At 41.6% G+C, this 23,167-nt stretch overlaps 1 protein-coding gene across 1 annotated transcript in view; it reads right to left on the bottom strand.

Annotated features, from left to right (window-relative positions):
* Positions 1 to 3,428: 3,428 nt before the first annotated feature.
* LOC147596556 (transcription factor RFX3-like) overlaps positions 3,429 to 23,167 on the bottom strand; it is a 134,515-nt gene continuing 114,776 nt past the window's right edge. Inside the window, exons 11-16 of the mRNA XM_086769576.1 lie at positions 13,790 to 13,887; positions 13,327 to 13,476; positions 9,964 to 10,172; positions 8,792 to 8,945; positions 4,434 to 4,473; positions 3,429 to 3,670 (exon numbers count right to left, since the gene is read on the bottom strand). Coding sequence (XP_086625702.1) covers positions 3,429 to 3,670; positions 4,434 to 4,473; positions 8,792 to 8,945; positions 9,964 to 10,172; positions 13,327 to 13,476; positions 13,790 to 13,887 — 893 coding nt within the window. The remainder of the gene's footprint in view (positions 3,671 to 4,433; positions 4,474 to 8,791; positions 8,946 to 9,963; positions 10,173 to 13,326; positions 13,477 to 13,789; positions 13,888 to 23,167) is intronic.

Raw genomic sequence — 23,167 nt, 5'->3', positions numbered from 1 at the left:
TACATTCTTCAGTGACAGTACACCAGCACATTATTTTACACCTTTGTGAACTAAAGGCAGAAATGCTGCACATCATCATTTTGTAAGTAAACAATTTAAAGAATATTCTCCAAATTTTTAAATGGAACATTAAAAAAAAGGTGCACAAAACATGCTACAGTACAATAATAAAACACAGAAATAGATAACTGAAAAGAGGAATTTTTTTAAACTGATTTACAATAAGAAATATGAAAATGTACCAACAACTTCTGATAAATATAAAACTTGTGAAAATTGGGCCCCATGTTTTGAAAAAGTAATTCAACAATATCCATTCTGCCACAGTGTTCACTAAGTTGTTTGTGCTAGTAGGGGAAGTGTCTCTAAAGTAATTATTTTGAATTTCACATCAAGATCAGTTAAAATCCACTACATAATTTGGACTGAGGTATCCATGTCTGTTCTTAAATCATTAACAATACCCATCTATTAACAAATATCAAAAGTGTGTAAATGGTTTCATATGTGTACATTTGATCAAAATTGCAGTAAATTTAAAAGCAAAGCACAAAAATCTCAAATCTGTAAGTATACACAGCAGCTTACAGCAACTTAATTCCTTTAACTATTTGTTGAAGTGGGGAAAATATTATTTCAAAATTTGAGAGAATAATCACTGGATAAGCATAGAAATACAAACTCCATTAAGTTATCTGAATCTGGGATAGTTCCAATTTGTTTTGATAACTGCTATTAGAATCCATGATATACATTCTATCTTTGTATGCATATATTTTGTTTTCTTTTTACACTACATGAACAGTGATCAACTGTTCAAAATATCAGTAAAAAGATATTCAGGTCTCACCTCTCCTTAGCAATCTAGATTTACATGTTACGACCATACTTTTCTCTCAGCAACAACAAATCCAACATTCTACCAATAAAGGACAATGACAAGAAAACATTTAAGGTTTGTCAACACAAAATTTGAAACCAGACAATACAGACCATCAGTACAGCATAGAACACCCTATGTTAAAATGAAAAATGCTGAATATTTCATTTTATTTTACTTGTTGAAATCTTATAATACAAAATAAAAGGGAGTAAGTATTTATCATAGGTTAGTTTTTATGAATTTTGTTGAAGGATGCTGATTTCTAAGGGAAAAAAAAAGGATGCAATGATATTTGGGAGAACAAAATCTGTGAGGATTCAGTGCACAGGTGAATTTAGAGATAAATGAACATAAACCTCATTTGCACTTTTTGCTGAGACAAAAAACATCTATTGACATCAGTAGGAATTGTGCCTACATAGAATGGAGCAGGATGAATTGGCCTCCAAATTCTGCTAAGCAATTTACAAATGATTTTGTACACTAAAAAAATGTTAGGACATCTTAGTTGATCTGTAACCATTCTTGGAGCATATGAAAGCTCTAGCAACAAATTTCTTTGCTAAAAATACACTGTTCATTTCACATGCTGTTCACTCATTTGGTATATATGACTTAAAAAAAAAAAAAAAAAATCAATCCACAGTCACACTAGATAAGAGACTCCCTAATTTTTTTATAGTCCTTTCTATAAAATTGATTTTTTATTCTCTTCTTCACTTTTTTGCTTTTATTTATTTTCACTATTTTAGCTTAGCAAATCCACGTGTCTAATTTAAAAAGAATGAAAATGCTTAAAATAATCAGAAAAGATCAGAGATATTTAATGTCAATTAATATGGACTGTATAAACTATCACTATAAGATGTAATCATCAAAACATAGCATCAGGGTGACACCCTACCACCTATACAAATTGAAAATATGTGCTGCATTATGTACCTGCTCATTTATATAGTCTGACTTTTAAAACTTAAAATCTAGCAAGGATTTAAAAATATATAACCATGCTTATGACTAGGGTCCATTTACTTTGTTAACAGCATTTGAAGTTGGTATTAAAGCTAGTTTTACTTTTCAAGTTCCCAAGCAAATTTTATTTCTAATAAAGTGAAATTCAGCTAGAAACAAGAAAAAAATATTTTTATTATAAATTTTAAGAGGGATATTAAAATCACTTAATAATAAAACCTCCTTTTATTTCATCGAAGACTATGTAACCTGCCGTTAATACTTAGGAAATTTGAAAGTCACAGGCACACCTTGTTGAATAAATTTTAAGAGTTATTAAGAATAACAAAAAATACTGAATCTTAGCTTCAGTTCTGTTTAAGGCACCATGTAATAGCCGAGGTATGATGATCCCTGATGTACATTCTTAAATGGCAACGGTCCATCTAGCCACCTATTCAAATTCAATGCAATTGGGAATAAGTACAAGTGAGGTGTGCCAGTTACACTACCTTATTAAATTTTTGTAAAAATTTAAATTCACTTTAATAATCAGGAAATATATTTTGAAAAGAAAATTATGCAGGTTGCTATATTACTTACATTCTATAAGTTATCATTTATGAAAGCAGTAGATTGAACTAGTAGTAGGAAGAGACCTGGAATAGAAGAAAGTCATCCAAAAGAAATGTTTTTCTGTATGTCCAGTTCAGCATAAGTAGCATGTACACTTAAAAAAAAAATCAAGTAACTTCTTTTTCTGATTCAGTTTCTATCAACTATAGTACCACTCAACAACCAAAAGCATCTGTGCAGTGGTCTCAAATATAGAATTAGTAGTCTCCAAAACCAGAGGAACTGGCATGCAAATAAAATCTGGAGCTGTTGACTTTAAAGGAAGCTTGTATTGTTTACATGATGATCAGATAATTAGGTATGCCTACAGTGTACACATTACCACATTGGTGCAATTCTATCACTCATTCTGCATTCGTAAATGCAGCGAAACACTTTTTCCTTACAGAAAGAAAACAGTAGATCTTCCCAACTCTCTAACATTATGATGAAAATACCTCCTGAATGCTCACAATTTCATCAAAATAGTATCTTCCAGTTCTATTCAATAAAAAGCACCTTTTATAACAAATTTGATGCATCTGCTGTCAAATGAGTATGTCAACAAAAGCATTTCTTTTTAATATTTCACAGAGGTGCATCTAATTAAAAACCTATGTATATGAAATCATTATGGCAAATAATTAACATTAAAATATTTTTAAATTATGAAAAAATAAATTATTTTAATTTTAAGAGGACAAAAGCATTAACATTAAAAGCATGGCAAAAATCTTCCTTGACACTTGAAACTAGGAAAACTCATAATATCGAGTAACCAATGTAAAATGATTTTGCTTACAAGTTTTTTTTTAAACATCTGGCAAAATGTGTACACTCATTTAATTTCACAACTCCAATAAAAGGTAATGTTCAGCACAGCTAAATTTGATACGTCAACTTTCAGACCTATTCTCTCTCCTCCCCACGTTAAGTCCAGCATCAACAGGGCTAATGTAGTTGGGGGAGTGCTTCCATATTAGACTGCAGTATATGTATTTCCAGTAGCACTGCATTGTCTGATAGTCTGAGTACTTGTAACAATGTGCTCATTATTAAGTGGGTTCAGGAGGCTCTGCTCTACTCCTCTCTCAAGCACTGGCTGCTGCATGCAGCCCACCTGAAATGCCTGGTTTAGTTCCGTTTTCTCCCTCTTGGCTTGTGGCTCTCCGTTTTCATCCAGCTCTTCTTCTATTTCGCTTTCAACTTCACTGACTTCATCTGCACAAAAAAAAAACAACCAAGAAAAAATAGCACAAAGGGCCTTTATTTTGCAAATAGCATGAAATAGGAAAACACAGGGAAGTGTAGCAACCTGATAAAATAAAAACTGAGAGCTCAACATTTTATTGGGAAAAGTCAATAAATACTACAGATAAATAGGGTAATGAACTCTCTCTAATGTTATCTCATTTTGTTAATAAGGAAATTGAACTGAAGAGAGGTTGACTTGCTCGTAATCATACAACCAGTGTAAGAATGGAGAACAAATTAAGCCTTCAATCTCAAAACAGGACATAAACTCATTTCTTACTATACCCTTCAGTAACAATTAGCTTATTTGGCAAGTGCTTGGACCCAATTTTGCCATTTTCACTTATCAAATCCATCATGAACTACAAATATAGATATATGTACATGCTCATCATATCTTCCCTTTTTCCAGCTGTCTATCCCCTTCAACTCTCTCACCAGGATATACAGCTAAATTCTGGGTGAAATTTTGAAAATTTCTTGTGGAAATAATAAACATTTAAAAAATATTTTCCTATTAAGAACCGAGAGTATTCTAGTCATAATTATATACTATATATCATGTATAGCATAGTGTACCCATATAATAGTAATATACACATAATTTAAATTATGATACAGCTTTAGATTCCACTGTACTATATTTTTTAAAAAATAAGGACTTGTTTTGCTCTAAGAGATACATTAGTTTTATAAAAAAATTATATATTGGAGAGATTTTACTACTTACCTTTATCCATTCCAGGGGATACAGCATTTAAATCACCAAACTGCAAAATAAACAATAAAAAGTGTGGACACAGTCCTACACAAACATGACCTTAGATTATCTATGATGAAGCCAGTACTATGCTCCAATGGCTTGTAGCTAGTATGAATGTGCATGCATGTGACTGCAGTCATGTCCATAGCACACCAGTTCATTTTCCATTCCATCATATTTGTGTTCATATTAAGGAAATTAACATTAAAATACAAAATCCTCAACAATTAAAACTATGGAACATAAACTTAAGCATATGTTTTTGCTTTTTTTAGGGTGATTTATGTCAAGGCCTTTGTTGCCTTGAGTGAGATATTTCTGATGCCTGAAAATATGACTGGTGTCCATTTTTAAACTGCAATATTTTAACAAAAATCTCTTTTAAAAGTTCCCCTGAGAAGGTGTGTCACTAAAGGCAGTTATAGTGTAGCAAAACTATATGTAAGGTAAATAAATGTCACTGCTGAAAATAGAGTTTATGGTTATTACAGCATATTCTGCTAACTAATTTACTTATACAGAAAACAAAGTGAAAGGTTGCTCACAAGTAAAAAACGCAACCTTCCTTCCTTCTTTTCCTTGTCTGAGTCATCTACTCTTCTCTTAAATGAGAAGCAGCAGAGCATAATTTGATGAGTGAATATCAAATGAAAGGAGTACAATATTTAGATAAATATATTTCTAACCATACCTGATTCAGTCCATTTCAGAAATACAGAAAGATAAAACTTCAGTGAACAATAAACCAGCATAAGCAGCAGCAGCCCTATCCTTCCAGGTTCCCTCACACATACTCCGTCCTCACCTCCTCATACCCATCTTTTCACCTTAAGTGTTCACATGGCCATGCAAAAAAACACGACAGAACTGACCCAAGAAAAACCCCCACAATTTTAATGGGGTTATTTTGCACAGAATGAGTTCTCTGATACAATTAACCACAGGACTGCCTAAATATTTGTGCCAGCATCAATGTCCAAAGCTAAGGGGATGGGAGAGAAGGAGACAGTGTTTTTCTCAGCTGCAAAGTCAGTTTATAATGGCTTCAAGTGTTTATCAAACTAGCCTTAGTCTTTCCCATTTTATTTCAGCCACAGTCAGTAAATGCAGAGAAACACAAGAAGCCATGCATTTAATAAATATTTACATCATCTTCCCCATTCCCCTCTCACCTCTAAAAGCTTTAGATTACATATTTTCTCTCTAAGATCATATTCATCTTAAATTTACCAAAACATTATAGGAAGTCCCACAGTACACCAAAAACATTACATTTAACATATACCATGTCTGTCAAGAAAACAAGAACGTAGTAATACTACGCTTTAGCAATACTTTACTATAAATGTAATGACAGAGTTGAATAAAATATCTAATCAGAAACAGTAATTTATTTTTTCTAAAACATGTCCTATCAATCCAACTACAAATTAAGCCAAGACTCCCCATCTGTAGCCGGTTCATAGGACTCCTATGCACAAAGTTCACCCAGCATATGATATTTAAAAGTACAACAGTATTTATTGCTCTATTATAGCCTTGCATAAGCAGTTCCTAGCATAAGCAGTTACAGTTCCTAGCATAAGCAGTTACAGTTCCTAGCATAAGCAGTTACCAGCGTATTGTTTTCCCTTTATGAGAGTCTTACCAACCCGACTATGCCAGAGACACCGCCAAGCAGGAGGATGATGATCAGCGGGGTCAGAGCAGAGAAGGGAGGTAGGCACAGCACCTTCAGGGCATCCCCTGTTGTTCACAGAGTGTGCTCTGGGTCCTTTCTCTCCTTCTCTGTGCTGAGCCGCCTCTGTTTATCCCCTCAGCAGATTCAGTAGCAGAGTACTGACCAGGTGTTGATGCACGCGTGGCCAGCGCATGCAACAAGGCCTGCCAAGTACGTGCCCTGCTGGCTAACAGCGGTTCCCGGATAGCAGCAACATCCTGCTCAATAACAACCCTCCTAGCTCCCCTCTCTGAGATAACACCCCTCCTAGCTCCCCTCTCCAAGGTCGCGTTCTCACAGCTGTGTGCAGCTTGTAATTTCCCACAGACCATCACTGAAATCCCTCACACACTATCTCTATGAAAAAGTACATATTTTTACAATAGTTAATGATACTATTTAATATATCCTGAGAGAAGAACGATATATCAAGTCATGCAAGGTTACTTACAACTTATCAGTAAGATAAAACATGATATAAGGATCATCAAGCATGAAAACATTAAGTTTCACTCTAGTCAACCATCTATCATATGTCCACATCTATCCATTTTCTAGCACTTTAAAAGTACAATTCCTTGATGATAATTCCCAAAAGAATGTAAATTCTTAAGCAACTCACATCAAATTAACTGTTAGGTGAGCTACTGAAATAAGAGGTTGTCCTGGTTCTGGCTAGGATAGAGTTAATATTTACCTGAGCTGGGTGGAGAACTGAAGCTGGTAGCCCCTATGGCTGGGATAGTTAACTAATTAGCTAACAGCTGGGGTTAATTTACCCAAATTAGCCAAAGGGCTATTCCATCCCATCTGACATCATGCTCAGTATATAAGTGAGGAGGGTGCTGAAGGGAGGCTCCCTGCTATTTGGAAGAGACTGGCTGTGGAGATTTGTTGTAAGGCGTTATACTGTATTTGTGTTCCATCACTGTTTTGTTTTCTTCTATTATTGCTGTTAAATTTACTTTTTGTTCAATCTCAACCTGCGTGTTTGGTTTTTTTCCTGGTTTTCTTTTGTTTACCAAATCTCCCCCTGTTCTCTCGGAGGGTGGGGGGGGAGTGAGAGAGAGACTGCGTAGTCTGGTCCCGATCGGGGCTGAACTATGACAGAGGTCTGAGGTGAACTTCAGTTTGCAAATACCATGGACACATAAAAACACAGTGGTTCTGAATTAAGACTTTTGCTCTGTTTATTTTAAACAAAAGACATTGAAATATAGGCATGAAAATATGCCATGTCCCAATCCTGCAAGTACTTCTGTCCTACTTTTATTTCATTCATGTTGTTGTCGGTTGGCCCTGGTTAATAGCCAAGCACTCATCTAGCTGTTTGCTTACTTCCCCACCCCTCATCCAGAGGGATGGGGGAGAAAATAGTAAGAACTGGAGTGAGAAAGTTGATGGATGAAGATAAAGACAGGGAGCTCACTTACCAATTACTGTCATGGGGAAAACAGACTCTACTGGGGGAATTTAAGTTAATTTATTGCCAATTAAAATAAATATTTAATTACTGATTTGAGTAGTGGGAAGCAAAAGCAAAAAAAAAGAACAAAAATTCAAACACTTAAGGAAAACATCTTTCTTCTCCTTTTCCCAGGCTCAACTTCACTCCAAGCACCTCTCTTCCCTCTGTTAGTGTCAAAAGTTGTGCTCAATCCCTTCAGTGAGGCAATGGGTGGTGTGGGGGTGGGGCTTGTGGTCAGTACATAGCAGTTTTTCTCTGCCATTCCTTCCTTCTCTGATCCGGCATGGGTTCTCCACAGGCTGCAGTGCCTTTGGGAATATCCCTCTGCTCTGGAGGTTCTCCACAGGCTGCAGGGAATATCCTACTGCTCTGACCTTGGTGTTCCCTCTGCTGTTTCTCACTCTTTTATTCCCTCCTCCTATGCTTTTCTGGCATTTTTCTGCCCTTTCTTAAATATGTTTTCACAGAGGCACCCAAAACTTTGCTGATTGGCTCAGCTTTGGCCTGTGGTGGGTCCATTGCCAAGCTGGCTAGAACTGGCTGTGTCTGGCACAGGGTGATCTCTTACCTCTTCTCATAGAGGCCACCCCTGCAGCCCCCATCCTGCAGCCTCCCCAAAAGCCTTGCCACATACAACCAATACACGTGAACACTACCATTGAAGCAAAACTAACTTCTGCACATGAGCCACCCTTCTGAAGTCAATGGGACTACTCATTTGTGTAAATATTTGTACTGGAATTTTAAGTATCTGTAAATATGTGTAAACAGATCCCTGAAAGCAATTTTCCAATTATTCTGTTCCTTTATTATTTTCATATAAGCTATTTAGTTTTCCAGAATTCAGAAAAGTAGTTTTTACCTAGTAGGCTGATCTGCAAATGAGCAAGCTCATTTGCAGAGAATCAGTGTTAGAAGTCATTGTGTTTTTAGTACTCTGAAAAACAATCAGCCAAGGAAACATGGATTAAGGTATATAACCCAAATTTGAAGATGCCAATGTATTTGCAACTCAATCTGCAACAGTTATATTACAAAATATCCCATAGCTTCATGGAAATATTAAAACAAATTGTGGATGCATATCCAAATTGATCACTAAATCCATCAATCTATTGTCTTGTATTATTATCTTACCTCTCCCATAACTGCGATTGGTGTCTCTCCTGTTGCCTGAGCAACACGATGTTCTACTAAGTAAAACATGTACTCATCATAAAGCAAGCGGATCAGATGAAAAGAGCCAAAGCTAGCAGCACTGCGTAAGGTTAAATCTCGAATCACCATAGAGCTATTTAAATATGGAGGAGAAAAAAAATATGAAATAAATATCACAATTCTTTAATAATTTTTTTCATATAGAATATGCACTTCAAGAATAATATTTTTTAAAGTAATGCTATCCACAAACAGCTGATTTATGGTGTCTTCAGAAAGAAATGTCTGGGAAAGACAATTATTTGCCTCTCCCCTTTTTCTGAAAGCATGATTAGAGACCACATTACACAACTAGAATCTAAATTTTCTAAAAGACAGGAAAGGTTTTAATTTTGTATATGCACAATTACCAATATGTGAATGCATGTAAAAACTGACTTTAGTGGAAGGAAGCTATTTGTTAAAATTTTAAATAATACAATTATATTAAGATTATTTAATTTTAAACAAAGTAGTAATTCAAATATTGTGTCTGTCGTGCTCATATTCCTAGTTCAAAGGTTTCAATTGGTATTATTTTTAAACTTGTAAAATTGAAATAAGTTTGTATATACCTTATAATAGAAAAATGCAGATTGTGAATGAAAGCATGATAACCTCAGAAACTAGATGCTACAATGTACCATTTTGAAACAAAACTAGCTTTACTATGATAACTGATACAGTAGCAGACGACATGGAATATTTGTTTTGATGTCCTTTACACACATTGAAAGATAAATTGTTTTCCCTACGTAATAAAAATAGAATCCATGGTATTTTAATAAATAATATTAAGAACGTTGGCTTTAAAATTGTATAGCTATTCAATCCAAAATGTTTCATAGCATATTTCCAAATCAGGATAAAATTCTAACCTCATTACACTTGCACAAGGCCTTTAAAATAATATACAAGGATCATTTCATCCACTGCTGAGTTGCACATAGCCCTATGTTTAATGTTAACAACACTAATCATTTGGGGGGGAGTTCTTGGGAGCTATTTCTTAGGAATTCTTGTCTGATATTAATTTTGTCAACATTATCGCAGCATACAGTTCAGCAAATAATAAAATAGCTAAAATAATTTAGAAGACTATTAAGAACTACCTGTAGAAAGACCATTTTAAAAGAAATTGCCGTGCTGCTTTAGGAAAGCTGGGTCTTCCTTCATATGGTTTCAATGCTTGCATCATTACATTATCAAGCCAGGCAGCCCACTGCTCCAGAGTGCTCTGCTGCTGAAGAGTCATCTTGAAATCTGTTTCTAGTCTTTGAACCATATTGTCATCACACTGACACACCCAGGAAGCCTGTTCCTGTTACAACACATGGCAAATACGAAAGCAAAAAAAAAGTAAATTGTTTTTAAAGATTGAACAATTATAATAGAATCATAGAATAGTTTGGGTTGGAAGGGACCTTTAAAGGTCATCTAGTCCAACTCCCCTGCAAGGAGCAGGGACATCTCTAACCAGATCAGGTTGCTCAGGGCCTCATCCAACCTGGCCTTGAACGTTTCCAGGGATGGGGCATCCACCACCTCTCTGAGCAACCTGGGCCACTGTTCCATCATCCTCAGTGTAAAAAATGACTTCCTAATATCTAGTCTAAATCTTCCTCCCTCTATTTTAAAACCATTATCCTTTGGTCTATCACAACAGACCCTGCTAAAGAGTTTCTCCCCATCTTTCTTAAAAGCCCACTTTAGGTATTTGAAGGTCGCAATAAGGTCTCCCTGGAGCCTTCTCTTCTCCAGGCTGAACAGCCCCAACTCTCTCAGCCTGTCCTCACAGGAGAGGTGCTCCAGCCCTCTGATCATCTTTGTGGCCCTCCTCTGGACCTTCTCCAACTGGTCCATGTCCTTCTTGTGTTGGGGGCTCCAGAACTGGACACAGTACTCCAGGTGGGGTCTCACGAGAGCAGAGTAGAGGGGCAGAATCACCTCCCTCGCACATTGCGGGGTCATGTTGAGCTTCTTTGTCCACCAGCACTCCTAAGTCCTTCTCCTCAGGGCTGCTCTCCATCCATTCTCTGCCCAGCCTGTATTTGTGCCTGGGATTGCCTCGGCCCATCTGCGGGTCCTTGCACTTGGCCTGGTTGAACTTCATGAGGTTGGCACAGGCTCACCTCTCCAGCCTGTCAAGGTCCCTCTGGATGGCATCTCTCCCCTCCAGCGTGTCGACTGCAAAAGACACCTTGGTGTTGTTGGTGAACTTGCTGAGGGTGCACTCTATCCCACTGTCCATGTTGCCGACAAAGATGTTGAACAGTGCTGGTCCCAGTACGGACCCCTGAGGAACACCAGTCCTCACTGGTCTCCACCTGGACATCGAGCCGTTGACCACAACTCTTTCAGTGTGACTATCCAGCCAATTCCTTATCCACCGAGTGGTCCATCTTTCAAATCCATGTCTCTCCAGTTTAGAGACAAGGATGTTGTGCGGGACAGTGTCAAATGCTTTGCACAAGTCCAGGTAGATGATATCCGTTGCTCGTCCCTTATCCACCAATGCTGTAACTCCATCATAGAAGGCCACCAAATTGGTCAGGCGTGATCTGCCCTTAGTGAAGCCATGTTGGCTGTCACAAATCACGTCCTAATTTTCCATGTGCCTTAGCACAGTTTCCAGGTGAATCTGCTCCATGACCTTGCCAGGCACAGAAGTGAGACTGACCGACCTGTAGTTCCCCAGGTCTTCCTTTTTCCCCTTTTTAAAATGGGAGCTATGTCACTCCTTTTCCAGTCAGTGGGAACCTCACCAGACTGCCACGACTTCTCAAATACGATGGACAGCGGCTTGGCAACTTCATCCACCAGTCCCCTCAGGACCTGTGGATGCATCTCATCAGGTCCCATGGACTTGTGCACCTTCAGGTTCCTTAGATGACCTTGAACCTAGTCTTCTCCTGCAGTGGACGTTTCTTCATTCTCCCAGTCCCTGCCTTTGCCTTCTGCGACTTGAGCGATGTGGCTAGAGCCCTCACTGGTGAAGACTGAGGCAAAAAAGTCATTGAGTACCTCAGCCTTCTCCATGTCCTGCGTAACCAGGTCTCCATTTCCTTCCGTAGAGGGCTCACATTCTCCCTGGTCTTCCTTTTATCCCCAACATACCTATAGAAGCTTTTCTTGTTGCCCTTGGCATCCCTGGCCGGATTTAATTCTATCAGGGCTTTAGCCTTCCTAACCTGATCCCTGACTGCTCGGAATTAAATGAACCAAGAAACCAAAGTACCATGGTTCCTATTGCTTTAAAGGAGTCAAGACCAAATACAATTTCAGTTTCATTTTTTATCACCTTTATAGGTAAAAAAGAGTTGTTGTGTTTATCCATAGTCTGTACATTGCTTGAAGAGTAATATAACAATTGGACAAGCACAGTCCATGTACAGTAATGAGCATTTCACAGTATTATCATGGAATGTGTACATGTATTACATTTTTAATTTTAAATAACACCAATAGGATGCTTCTGCTAAATAGAACTTAGAGAAAACCAGTATTGATTTAATATAGGCCATATTCTTAAACTCTAGCTATCACATGCCATTTTAACATCTCAGCATTCATAGACCCTATATCTTACCACAGAACAATATTTAATATACCATATATTTGGTCACATACTAAATCTTAGGTAGCTTACACACCATTATGCAATATAACTATATCTGTGTTAAATCTTATTTATTCAAAGGTCTTTGCAACAAGCAAAAATAATTTAACTGTTGCTAGTGAACTTATGAACTTCTGTTAAGATAAAAAAATTGTTAAAATGTTTGTTCATGAAAGAAGACAAATGTATGACTACCAGTAATCTGGACCATGTCAGTTAGCTGAGCAACAGGAAAAAAAAAAAAAAGTTGTTTCTTCTAAAGAGAAGAAAGAGGTAGAAGGGAAACCTTTTCCTAAACCTAATGAAAAATAATAAATTGATGTTTTACACGTAACTGGAAAATAGCTCTAATCAGTTACTTCAGAAAGGTTGGAAATGTAAACACAAACAATTAAAGAAAATATACTAATGATATTGTCTTTGAAATAAAAATAAATGTAATGAAGCAATCTGTACTAGAAATAGTGCTGTATGATCAATATTTTGTTATGGAAGATCATAAGCTATGCTACTATTAAAGATTTAATCTTCAGACATTGTTCATGCTGTTCATTATAAGAACACGTATACTCTACACTTTCATCTGCCTTAAATAAAAATTGGCAGAATGCATGATCTGGAAGATAGGAAACTTTCAGAGAAAATGGAAATAGATAATGGTTCTGAGGTTATATTTTCCTTACGGCCAAAGTATAAGCTGGAAAGCTTCAACTGAATCTCTGCATATATAAAAATCAGCAAAATGTTCCCACTTTGCTTTCTTGATGGAATAATAAGAACTAACAAAAAAAAAAAAAAGAAATTTTGTGCGAAATAACAATTTTTTAAAAGTCTGTTTTTTAAAGCCACAATTTACCTGTACATTGGCAAAATCAACACGGTTGAGATCACTGAGCATCTGGTTGATCTGAGAAGTGTTCTGAAGCACAGCCCGAGCTGCCTGAGCCAAGTGATTAAGAGATGTGTATCTTCTCAAAGTCTGGGCAAAGGCACTTACAGCAGCAACCTATGAAGAAATCCATTTGTCTTAACACGTACTTATCAACAGATCTTCTGTTTTGTCTATTTTAATTTTAAAATTGCTGTATTAATTTATGAGCCCTCAGATATTGCAATTCACATGTAATGGAACAAATACAGTTTTTCCTATTATTTTTTTTGGCAAAACAAAGTTGTTTCCAATCCCATGTTTCATGTTTGAAGTTCAACCTAAATATGACACTTAGCATAAAAGTTAAAATACTGCTACTTTTAGATCTTAAATGACATCTAGTGTACAATTGCATAAAATGAATAAAACTGCAGTAAACTTTGTTTACCTTAGTTTGTATCATTCTCTGTGGAATATTGTTCATGGCACTGGAAAGCCAACCTTCAAGGCTTTTTGCAAAATTGCGAATGGCTTGGGTCAAGGCACCTAAATATTAAAGAATAAAAATAAAATGAAAAAGATGACAAGGTGCCTGTCTTGAAATCTTTTGCATGCTCAGTATTTAAATATTCCACATTGAGATCTGCTGCATTTATTGGCTTATCCAGTCTAGGTTCAGATCCCTCCCAATATAAGAAGGATTTGATAAACTGGAGCAAGTTCAGTAGAGGGCCACTGACGTGGTCAGGGGACTGGAGAACATACGTTATGAAGAGAGGATGAGGGAACTAGGTTTGTTCAAACTGGAAAAGAGAAAGTTTAGAGGGGATCTAATAGCAGCCTTTCAATACCTACAAGGTATCAAGAAGACAGTCAGACTATTCACAATGATGCATTGGAAGGAGAGTGATAGACACCGGGCATAAACTGAAAAAAGAGAGGTCCTGACTTGATAGGAGAAATATTTTCACCTTGAGGACAGATAAGCAGTGCCAATTCATGAGCCTTCATTGGAGTCTCTCCAGTGTGTCCATGTCTTTCTTGTACTGGGGAGCCCGAACTGGACACAGGACTCCAGGTACACAGTACTCAACTGGTGCTGAATAAAGGGGAAGGATCGCCTACCTGGACCTGCTGGCAATACTTTGCCTAATGCAGCCCAGGATGCCATTAGCCCTCTTTGTGATAAGGGCGCACTGCTGGCTCATGTTCAGCCTGGTGTCCACCAGGACCCGCAAGTCCTTTTCTGCCAAGCTGCTTTCCAGATGGATGGCCCCCCCAGCATGGGGTTGTTCCTCCCCAGGGGCAGGACTTGGCACTTCCCCTTGTTGTAGTACATGAGATTCCTGTCAGTCCATTTGTCTATCTTGTCAAGGTCCCTCTGGATGGCAGCACAACCCTGTGATGTATCAGCCACTCTTCCCAGTTTTGTGTCATCAGCCAACTTGCTGAGGGTACACTCTGCCCCATCATCCAGATCACTAATGAAGACATTGAACAGTATTGGACCCAGTATTGACCCCTGGGGTACACTGCTATTTACTGGCCTCCAACTAGACTTTGTGCCACTATGACCATGGGATCCTCTTTGAGGATGGAGGACTGCTAGGGAGAGACAGGATCCACATGACCAAGTGGGGCACAAACAGCTTTGCCAACAGGCTAGCCAGCCTCGTAAGGAGAGCTTTACATGAGGAATGATGAGGAAGGGATGACCAACAGTCAAGTGAGGAGGTCATAGACTGGATGGGTGTCGTGGTTTTGTTAGTGAGGGGGGGCCTAAGGTGGTAGCTTCTGTAGGAAACTGCTAGAAGTCGCTCCCCTTTGTTCAGTGGACTTGGCCAGGCCTAGGGCGGACCCAATGCTGGCCAAGGCCAAGCCGATTGGTAGCAGAATGTTCCGTGATAACGCCTCTGCGATAACGTATTTAAGAAGGGGAAAACAGAAAAAAGAGAGAGAAGAGAAGATGTGAAGAAGCTGAGCGGGGGCAGAGGTGCAGAGGGGGAGGCGCAGGCCTCATGGGCCTTGCAGGCCTCACCCTCTGGCCTCTCGCCAGACAGCCGACTGGGCCCGACTCGGCCCAGTCCGGCTGCAAGAAATGGAAAGGAGATGAGAAGTGAATAAGATGTAAAAAAAGATCCTGAGAGACATCTACCAGCCTGTTGTGAGGAACGGCTGCAGACACCAAGGTCAGTGAAGAAGGAGGGGGAGGAGTAATGCGGCTCCTGGCCAAGATTCCCCTGCAGCCTGTGGTGCAGCCCATGGTGGAGCAGGTTGTCCCCCTGCAGCCCATGGAGGGCCACGGAGGAGCAGAGATCCACTTGGAGCCCGTGAAGGGCCCCGTACTGGGGGAGGTGGATGCCTGAAGGCAGCTGTGGCCCGTGGAGGGCCCACTGGGACAGCTGTTCTAGAGGGACTGCACCCGTGGAAGAGATGACCCACGCCGGAGCAGTTCCACGAAGGACTGTGGCCTGTGGGAGGGACCCCACGATGGAGCAGGGGAGGAATGTGAGGAGTTCTTCCCCCGACCATGAAGCGGCGGCGTGAAACAACGTATGATGAACTGACTGCAACCCTCATTCCCTCTTCCCCCCTGTGCCGCTCAGGAGGGGAAGGAAGTAGAGATAATGTTAAGCTTGGGAAGAGGGAGGGGTGGATGGAGGTTATCTTGTTTTCTGTCTCATTATCCTGCTGTTTGTAGTAATAAATGAATAGTTTTCCCCAAGTCGAGTCTGTTTTGCCCGTGACGGTAACTTTAAGGATTTCTCCCTGTCCTTATCTCAGACCTCGAGCCGTTTTTCCTTATATTTTCTCTCCCTGTTCTCTCGGAAGGTGGGGGGAGTGAGAGAGAGACTGCGTAGTCTGGTCCCGATCAGGGCTGAACTACGACAATGGGCAAGCAAAGGATGTGGGATAAACACGAGGGACCTCATAATCAACAAAACCGGGTTGAAAGTGGACCACTTCAAGCATATGCGCATAACTAAGGAAGTGTCAGGAGATCAGCATTATGGGAAAACTTTCGTGCCCTTTTGGGGAAATTGGTACGACTGGGTGCCTCTCTGAAGTGCCTGCATACTTATGCACGCAACATGGGGAAAAATAGGAGGAATCAGATGTCCGTGAGCATTTTCAGGGCTATGATCTCAGAGATCACAGAGCTATCTTGGGATGGCTCATACAACTGGAGTGCTGCAATGGATGGATACAGAATCTTTAGGGAAACCAAGCCAAGAAGGCACTCTATATGAAAGAGGAGCTGGAGTGCATGGAGCTTTGCCTAGGGATAGATGACAAGCCAGTTGAGAGCTTAAGCGTTCAGGTTAGATGACATACCAACATGGGTGATGTTGCGGGTATCTGATACAGGCTGCCTGATCAGGAAGTACATGAAGTCTTGTGGTGGGTGGACCTTGGCTGGCCGCCAGGTACCCACCAAGCCACTGTATCACTCCTCCTTCTCAACAGAACGGGGGAGAAAAATGTGATGAAAAGCTCATGAGTCGAGATAAGGACAGGGAGATCATTTAGCAGGCAAAACAGACTTGGCTTGGGGGATTAATTTATTGCCAATTTAACAGAGTAGGATAATAAGGAATAGGAACAAATCTAAAAACACCTTCCCCCCACTCCTCCCTTCTTCCCAGGCTCAACTTCACTCCTGACTCTTCTACCTCCTCCCCCTGAGCGGTACAGGGAGACAGGGAATGGGGTTTATGGTCAGTTCATAATGCTTTATCTCTGCCTCTTCTTCCTCCTCACACTCTTCCCCTGCTCCACCATGGGGTCTCACCCATGGGAGACAGTCCTTCGTGATCTTCTCCAACGTGAGTCCTTCCCATGGACTGCAGCTCTTCACAAACTGCTCCAGCATGGATCCTTTCCACAGAGTCAAAGGTCCTGCCAGAAAACCTGCTCCAGCATGGCTCGTCTTCATGGGCTGCAGAGTGGCAACATGCTTCACCATGGTCTTCACCACGGGCTGCAGGGGAATCTCTGGTCCAGCACCTGGAGCACCTCCTCCCCCTCCTTCTTCACTGACCTTGTTGTCTGTATAGTTGTTTCTTTCACGTATTCTCAGTCCTCTCTCCCAGCTGCTGTTGTGCAGTAGTTTTTACTCTTTCTTAAATATGTTTTCAGAGAGATGCTACCAGTATCTCTGATTGCCTTAGACTTTGACCGGCGGTGGGTCCATCTTGGAGCTGGCTGGAACTGGCTCTTTCCAACATGGGAACACCTTCTGATGCCTTCTCATAGAAGCCATCCCCGCACCCCCCACCTCTACCAAAACCTTGGCACATAAAGCCAGTACAGGTCATCTTCAGGCAACTGGAATAAGCCTCATGTTCACAGGCTCTGGTTCTCATGAGAGACTGTAGGGGATGGAGGCCCACATCTGCTGACCTGCTGTGTTGGGAGGTTTACTGCTTTCTGGGGGTTGGATCTGGGATGCTGTGGAGATGCTGCCAAGGTTTGTCCGACCCTCGGACTATTACCCCTTGCAAATCTTCACGTGGGCACCAACAATACTGCCAGAGGAGACCTGGAGCACATCAAGTGTGACTACATGCATCTGGAGGCAATGGTCAAGGGCATGGGGGCCCAGGTAGTGTTCTCCTTGATCTTTCCAGTGAGAAGCAAGGGCTTGAGGAGGAATGGAAGGATCCTGTGGGTCAACAGTTGGTTGCCCGGCTGGCGATGACAATCCATATTTGTATTCTATGACCATGGGGACCCTTCTTTAAGGACTGAAGACTGCTAGAGAGAGATGGGGTCCACCTGACCAAGTGGAGCAAAAACATCTTTACCAACAGGCTGGCCAACCTGGTGAGGAGAACTTTAAACTAGAAATGACAGAGGAGGGAGATGATGACCCATAATCAAGTGAAGGAGTGGTGGAATGGGTTGTCAAGCAAAGGGTGCAGGGTGTTATGGAAAAGAGAGCGAGCTTGTAATCAGCAAAACAGGGCTGAAGAGGAGACGCTCTGCTGGACGCAATTCTTACAAGCAAGGAAGTTTTTCTTACAATTCTTACAAACTGTTTGGTGATGTGAAGGTTGGGGGGCAACCTGGGCTGCATTGACCATGAGATGGTGGAGTTGAGAATTCTGAGAGGAGGGAACAAGGCAAATGGCAGGATCACAACTCCAAACTTCAGGAGAGCAGACTTTGGCCTGTGCAAGGACCTGCTTGGAAGAATCCCATGGGACACAGTCCTGGAGAGCAGAGGGGGTCTAGGAGACCTGTTTGATATTCAAGGATCACCTCCTCCAAGCTCAAGAATGGTCCATCGCAATGAGCAGGAAATCAAGCAAAGGTGACAGATCTGCATGGACAAACAAGGAGCTCCCGACTAAACTCAACATGAAAAGGAAGCATACAGGAGCTGGAAAAAGGGGCAAGTGACCCAAGAGGAATGCAGAGACACTGTCCAAGTGTGCAGAGATGGGGTTAGGAAAGCCAAAGCCCACCTGGAGTTGAAACTGGCGAGGAATGTGAAGGGCAACATTAAGGGTTTCTACAGGTACATCAGCAGCAAAATGAGGACCAGAGAAAACGTGGGCCTGCTGCTGAATGGGGTAGGGAATCTGATGACAAAAGACATGGGAAAGGCCGAGGTACTGAATGCCTTCTACACCTGAGTCTTTACTGGTAAGGATTGCCTTCAGGAATCCCAGGCCTCTGAGACCAGAGGGAAAGTCTGCAGCAAGGAAGAATTCTCCTCAATAGAGGAGGACCCAGTTAGGGAAACATTTAAATGAATTGGAGATGCACAAGTCCATGGGACCTGATGGGATGCACCCATGAGTGCTGAGGGAGCTGACTGATGTCATTGTGAGGCCACTCTCAATTATCTTTGAATGATTCATCGTTATCAGGGGAGGTTCCTGAGGACTGGAAGAAAGCAAATGACACTCCAGTTTTTAAGGAGGACAAGAAGGAGGATCTGGGTAACTACAGACTGGTCAACCTCACCTCTATTCCTGGAAGATGATGGAGAAAATAATCCTGGAAGCCATTTCCAAAGAAGGTGCTTGGTAGGAATCAGCATGGATTTACAAAGGGAAAATTATGCTTGGCCAACCTTCCAGCCTTCTACAAAGAGTCAACTAGCTTGGTGGATGAGGGGAGAGCAGCGGGTGCTGTTTATCTTGACTTTAGCAAGACTTTCGACACTGTCTCCCATAACATCCTCGTAGACAAGCTGACAAAGTACAGGTTAGATAAGTGAACAGTGAGGTGGACTGAAAACTGACTGAACTGCTGGACCCAGACGCTTGTGATCAGAAGCATAAAGTCTAGCTGGAGGCCAGCCTCTAGTGGTGTCCCCTGGGGTTGATGCTCGGTCCAATACTGTTTAATAACTTCATTAATGACCTGAGTGATGTGACAGAGTGCACCCTCAGCAAGTTTGCAGATGATATAGAATTGGGAGGAATGCTTGATAGACCAGATGGCTGTTGTGCCATTCAGAGGGACCTCGACAGTCCAGAGAAATGGGCAGACAGGAACCTCATGCGGTCCAACAAAGGGAAATGCCAAGTCCTGCCCCTGGGGAGGAATAACACAATGGACCAGTACAGGCTAGGGGCTGACTGGCTGGAAAGCAGCTTTGCAGAGAAGGATATGGGGGTCCTGGTGGACAACAAGCTGAACGTGAGCCAGTAACGTGCCCTTGCAGCAAAGAAGGTCAATGGTATCCTGAGCTGCATTAGGAACAGTGTTGACAGGAGGTTGAAGGAGGTGGCCCTTTCTCTCTACTCAGCACTGGTGAGGCCACACCTGGAGTCTTGTGTCCAGTTCTGGGCTCCCTGGTACAAGAAAGACATGGACATACTGTAGCAAGTTCAGCGAAGAGCCACTGCAGTGAGGAAGAGATCGGAGCATCTCCCACAGGAGGAGATGCTAAGAGAGCTGAGATTGTTTGGCCTGGAAAAGAGAAGGCTCAGGAGGGCTCTTATCAATGGGTCTAAATACCTGATGGGAGGGTGCATTGAAGAAGGAGCCAAAGTTTTCTCAGTGATGCCCAGTGACGGGACAAGAGGGAATGGGCACAAATTGAAACATAGGAAATTCTGTTTAAACTTAAGAAAAATCTTTTTTACTCTAAGGGTGGTCAAACACTGGACCAGGTTGCCCAGAGAGGTTGTGGAGTCTCCAACCTTGGAAATATTCAAAACCTGACTGGACAATGTCCTGAGCAACTTGCTCTGGTTGATCCTGCTTTGAGTGGGGGTTGGGAGGGGGTTTGGACTAGACAATCTCCAGAGATCCCTTCCAACCTCAACTACTCAACTATTCTATGGTTCTGTGATTACACTTGAGGTCACCATGGCAGAAGGTGTCATTTACAGTATCAAAAATAGCTTTGATAACTACAAGGATAGCTGAGGCTCTGTGTCTTAAAACATTAATCCAACTTTATAAAGTGATTATTGTTTGGTCCACATAAAGGATATAAAATTTAGTATTTACAAGGATTATACTGGATTGTAAATAGGAAATTTCTTTTTAATATTTTACACAACATACAAAACATGCAATAAATGCTTTAGGAAGGAATTTAAACTACAGGCACCACTTCCAGGAAGATCAGCCTGAATTTGCAACTGATAAGATGTTAAGCGGGGGGGGGATCCCAGACACCAAACTGGGAGGGATGCGGGAATTGACAGAACTATGCAAACCGATGAAGGGACTTGCAGGGGGAAGGGGAAGCAGGAAGAAACAAAGAAGGGGGATAAATAGAAAGGGGGCTAAAATGGGCTAGTCACGGGTAAAACGGGGCCGGTCAGTACGCTTGTCTGGCTGAGCTCTGCGCCTAATCACTGCAGTCTGTCCTATTTTCTTATATTTACTTTTAAAATAATTTCTTAACTATCGCTCTGCTTAATCTCACTCTCTGTCTGCTGTGTATGTGTGCTGCAAGGAACAGGTGCCAGCTGCTGGTGAGATCTGTGTGTGTGTGAGTGAAATTTGGTGCCCAGCTACTGGAGTCAGACTGTGGGGTGTAGGCACCCTGGGGCCTGTGGTGCCAGCTACAGGAGTGAGTGAGGGTCCTAACATCAGTAGTTGGAGGGGTCATAGCTCTCTGGATCATCATCATAGAATCATCATATGGTTTGGATTGGAAGGGACTTTTAAAGGCCCAACCCCCCCTGCCATGGGCGGGGACACCTTTCACTAGATCAGGTTGCTCCTAATGCACCCCAGGATGTGGTTTGCCCTCTTGGCTGTCAGGGCTCACTGCTGGCTCATATTGAGCCTGCTGTCAACCAGCACCCCCAGATCCCTTTCTCCAGCCACTCCTCTCCCAATCTATACTTGTGTCCAGCATTAATCTGTCCCAGGTGCAGAACCCGGCATTTGTTCTTGTTACATTTCATGCCACTGATGATTGCCCAATGCTCAAATCTGTCTAGATCCCTCTGCAAGGCCTCTGGTCTCTTGGAAGAGTCAACAGCACCTCCCAGTTTGGTATCGTCAGCAAACTTGCTAAGGGTGCATTCAACTCCTGCATCCAGATCATTGATAAAAATATTAAACAGAAATGGCCCTAGAATTGAGCCCTGAGGAACACCGCTGGTGACTGGTTGCCAGCCGGATGTAGCCCCATTCACTAGAACCCTTTGAGCTCTGCCATTCAGGCAGTTCTTCACCCAGCACACCGTGAACCTGCTCATCCCACAGTTGGACAACTTGTCCAGAAGGATGCTGTGAGGGACAGTAGCAAAAGCCTTACTAAAATCCAGAAAGACTACATCCACCGCCTTCCCTTCATCCACTAGGCGGGTGACCTCATCATAGAAGGGTATCAAATTAGTTAGGCAGGACTTTCCCTTTGTGAACCCACGTTGACTGTGCCTGATGATTGCATTGTCCTTTAAATGCCTTTCAATAGCACCCAGTACGATCTTCTCCATAATGTTCCCAGGAACTGAGGTTAGACTAACAGGTCTGTAGTTTCCTGGGTCTTCCCTCACGCCCTTCTTGTAAAGTGGTATAACATTGCCTAGCTTCCAGTCAGCAGGGACCTCCCCAGACTCCCAAGACCTTTGGTAGATGATCAAGGAGGGGTCCTGCTGTAACATCCCCAAGCTCCTTCAGTACTCTGGGATTAATCCCATCAGGCACCACGAACTTGTGAACATACAGCTGACACAGTTGGTCCCTTACAATTTCAGTGTCCACAAATGGAAAGGCACTGTTCCCACACTCGTGGTCCTCCGACTCAGGGGACTGGGCAGCCCAAGGTCTATCAGTATTATTAAAGACTGAGGCAAAACAAAAACATTGAATGCCTCTGATTTTTCTTCATCCCTATTAGTCAAGTGACCATCTTCAACAAGTATTGGTCCAATGTTTTCCTTAGACCTCCTCTTGCTATTAATGTGCTTTAAAAAGCCTTTCTTGTCATCTGACACAACACTGGCCAGTTTCAACTCTAATTGAGCTTTAGCCTTTTGTGTCTTCTCCCTGCATATATGAACCACAGCTCTGTACTCTTCCTGCAAAGCCTGACTTTGCTTCCAGAGACCATGCAATTTCTTCTTCCTCTTGAGCTCCTCAAGGAGTTCCCTGTTCAGCCAAGCTGGTCTTCTGCCCCGCTTGCTTGACTTTCGACACAATAGGGTTGCCTGCTCCTGTACTTCTAAAAGGTGCTTCTTAAAAACTGACCAGCACTTGTGGACTCCTAAGCCCTCAACAGCAGATTCCCAGGGGATTCTGACAAGTAGCTCCACGAGTAGCTTAAAGTTTGTTCTCTTGAATTCAGGGTAGCAACTCTGCTGTCCTTTTTTCTCATTATACTGAAAATTTTAAACTC

The sequence above is a fragment of the Chlamydotis macqueenii genome, chromosome W (genome assembly GCF_036417535.1).
Source record: "Chlamydotis macqueenii isolate bChlMac1 chromosome W, bChlMac1.mat, whole genome shotgun sequence".
Classification (NCBI taxonomy): Eukaryota; Metazoa; Chordata; class Aves; order Otidiformes; family Otididae; genus Chlamydotis; species Chlamydotis macqueenii.
This window is presented reverse-complemented; position numbering and strand designations above follow the sequence as displayed.